The sequence below is a fragment of the Raphanus sativus genome, unplaced genomic scaffold (genome assembly GCF_000801105.2).
Source record: "Raphanus sativus cultivar WK10039 unplaced genomic scaffold, ASM80110v3 Scaffold5280, whole genome shotgun sequence".
Taxonomy (NCBI): domain Eukaryota; kingdom Viridiplantae; phylum Streptophyta; class Magnoliopsida; order Brassicales; family Brassicaceae; genus Raphanus; species Raphanus sativus.
In genome coordinates, this window is record NW_026620580.1 from 2,069 (window position 1) to 4,305 (window position 2,237).

The following is a 2,237-nucleotide window of genomic DNA, read 5'->3' on the forward strand; positions in this document are numbered from 1 at the left end:
AATCTGGTTTTATATTTTAATGTAAGCTTTTATTAATTAATATTTCTGTGATATTTTTATATGTGTGTTGGTTATTTATAAAAAATTTATGAACTTGATAAATATAAACCACTTTTGTAAAATACAAATAATTTTAAAGTTAGTTTTTAAGTTTTACTTTTGAAGAAAAACATTTTAAATTTTAAATATAAAATGTAAAACCAGTGGTTACACATATATATACCTCCAGGGCTCCCCAACACTTGTTTGGAACACTCTCCCTAACACTCTATTAAATCATTAATATCACAGAAGAATAATACTCCATTTGTTTTAATTGTTTTTCAAGTGCCTATCTAGCACGAGGAGTTTTGGCAGGTCACCTACAAAGGCACTTAGAGCACTAATATTGCAGGTTTCTCTAAAGAGTTTCAAAGGGGAAGGGTCCACCAAATGCAGAGAAAAGAGGAAGAAAAGGAGAGAAAAGGCGCAGGTAGAGAAACTCCAACTGGGTGTTTCTGTCACTATTATGCGGGTCCCACGACACGTGGCGACCCGCGATTAGTGAATTTTTTTTTTTTTTTTTAAGAAAAAAGTGAAATTTTTTTTTAAAATGTTACTCTTAGAATATTTAAAATTCCCAACTAAACAGAATATTATTAAACAGATACTAAAATATAGATATTTTGAAACGTTGGAATCGTAATAATTCAACAATTAATGGTAGTAGTGCTCAAGATGGACCCGACCCATCCAGCATTTTCCATAACCTTTTCAACACATTTTAAGATCACTTGGTAAGATAGTATAAATAGGAAGGTGAGGCTCTTATCCATGCAGAGAAACCAAGAAAACAACAACATACTTTGATTCTTCTTTACTCTCTCTCTCTCTCTCTCTCTCCTCTCTCTCTCTCTCTCTCTCTCTCTCTCTCTCTCTCTCTCTATATATATATATATATATGTATATATATACACACACAAAAGAATTAACAATTTTACCTCAAACTCTTCGGATCCCACTTCCACTACTAGAACGCAAACATCATTGTTCAGCAACATGTATCTCCTCACAATGCTTCAAGCCTTTGTGACTATAACCCTAGTGATGCTTCTCAAAAAACTGATCACGAAACAAAACAATAAGAAATTGTCTCTCCCACCAGGTCCCACAGGATGGCCGATCATCGGAATGATTCTAGCGATGCTAAAGAGCCGTCCCGTTTTCCTTTGGCTCCACAGCATCATGAAGCAGCTAAACACTGAGATAGCCTGCGTGAAGCTAGGAAACACTCACGTGATCACCGTCACGTGCCCTAAGATAGCACGTGAGATATACAAGCAACAAGACGCTCTCTTCGCCTCAAGACCTATGACTTACGCACAAAACGTCCTCTCTAACGGCTACAAAACCTGCGTGATCACTCCTTTCGGTGAACAATTCAAGAAAATGAAGAAAGTCGTGATGACAGAACTCCTTTGTCCCTCGAGACACAGGTCGCTTCATCAGAAGAGAGCAGAAGAGAACGATCATTTAACAGCATGGGTATACAACATGGTCAAGAACTCGGGTTCGGTTGATTTCCGGTTCGTGACAAGGCATTACTGCGGTAACGCTATCAAGAAGCTTATGTTCGGGACAAGAACGTTCTCTGAGAACACCGCACCGGACGGTGGACCGACCGCAGAGGATATCGAGCATATGAAAGCTATGTTTGAAGGCTTAGAGTTTACGTTCGCTTTTTGTATCTCTGATTATCTACCTATGCTCACGGGACTTGATCTTAACGGTCACGAGAAGATCATAAGAGACTCGAGTGCTATTATGGATAAGTATCACGATCCAATCATTGATGCAAGGATCAAGATGTGGAGAGATGGAAAGAGAACTCAAATCGAGGATTTTCTAGACATTTTCATTTCGATCAAAGATGAAGAAGGAAACCCATTGCTTACCGCCGATGAAATCAAACCCACCATTAAGGTAATAATCACGTTACAGTTCCTATGGCAAAAAACAGAAAATCATGTTACAATTATTTATATATAACACAAGGCATTAATCAGAATCAAGTCTTCATGATCTAGTAGTAAAGAAACTCTAGCTAGAGATTCTGCTCTGGGTTCGAATAAAATTGACCACCTAATAAAACTTTTTTGACATTTTATCGTGATTAACTAATAAAAATGGAAAACATATTCTAAAACTTTTTTTTACCATTTTACGTTAAATTTAAAATTGGAAAATATATTTGATAT

At 36.7% G+C, this 2,237-nt stretch overlaps 1 protein-coding gene across 1 annotated transcript; it reads left to right on the plus strand.

Moving 5' to 3' along the window:
- The first annotated feature begins 1,023 nt into the window (after nucleotides 1-1,023).
- Nucleotides 1,024-2,148, plus strand: LOC130507697 (cytochrome P450 79B1-like). Its single transcript, XM_057002374.1, has one exon. It carries the CDS (start codon nucleotides 1,039-1,041, stop codon nucleotides 2,026-2,028), a length of 990 nt encoding a protein of 329 aa, XP_056858354.1. The 5' UTR covers nucleotides 1,024-1,038; the 3' UTR covers nucleotides 2,029-2,148.
- Nucleotides 2,149-2,237: the final 89 nt, after the last annotated feature.

Coding starts and splice junctions, on each gene's coding strand:
- LOC130507697 (XM_057002374.1), top strand. CDS start 1,039: ATGTATCTCCTCACAATGCTTCAAGCCTTTGTGACTATAACCCTAGTG.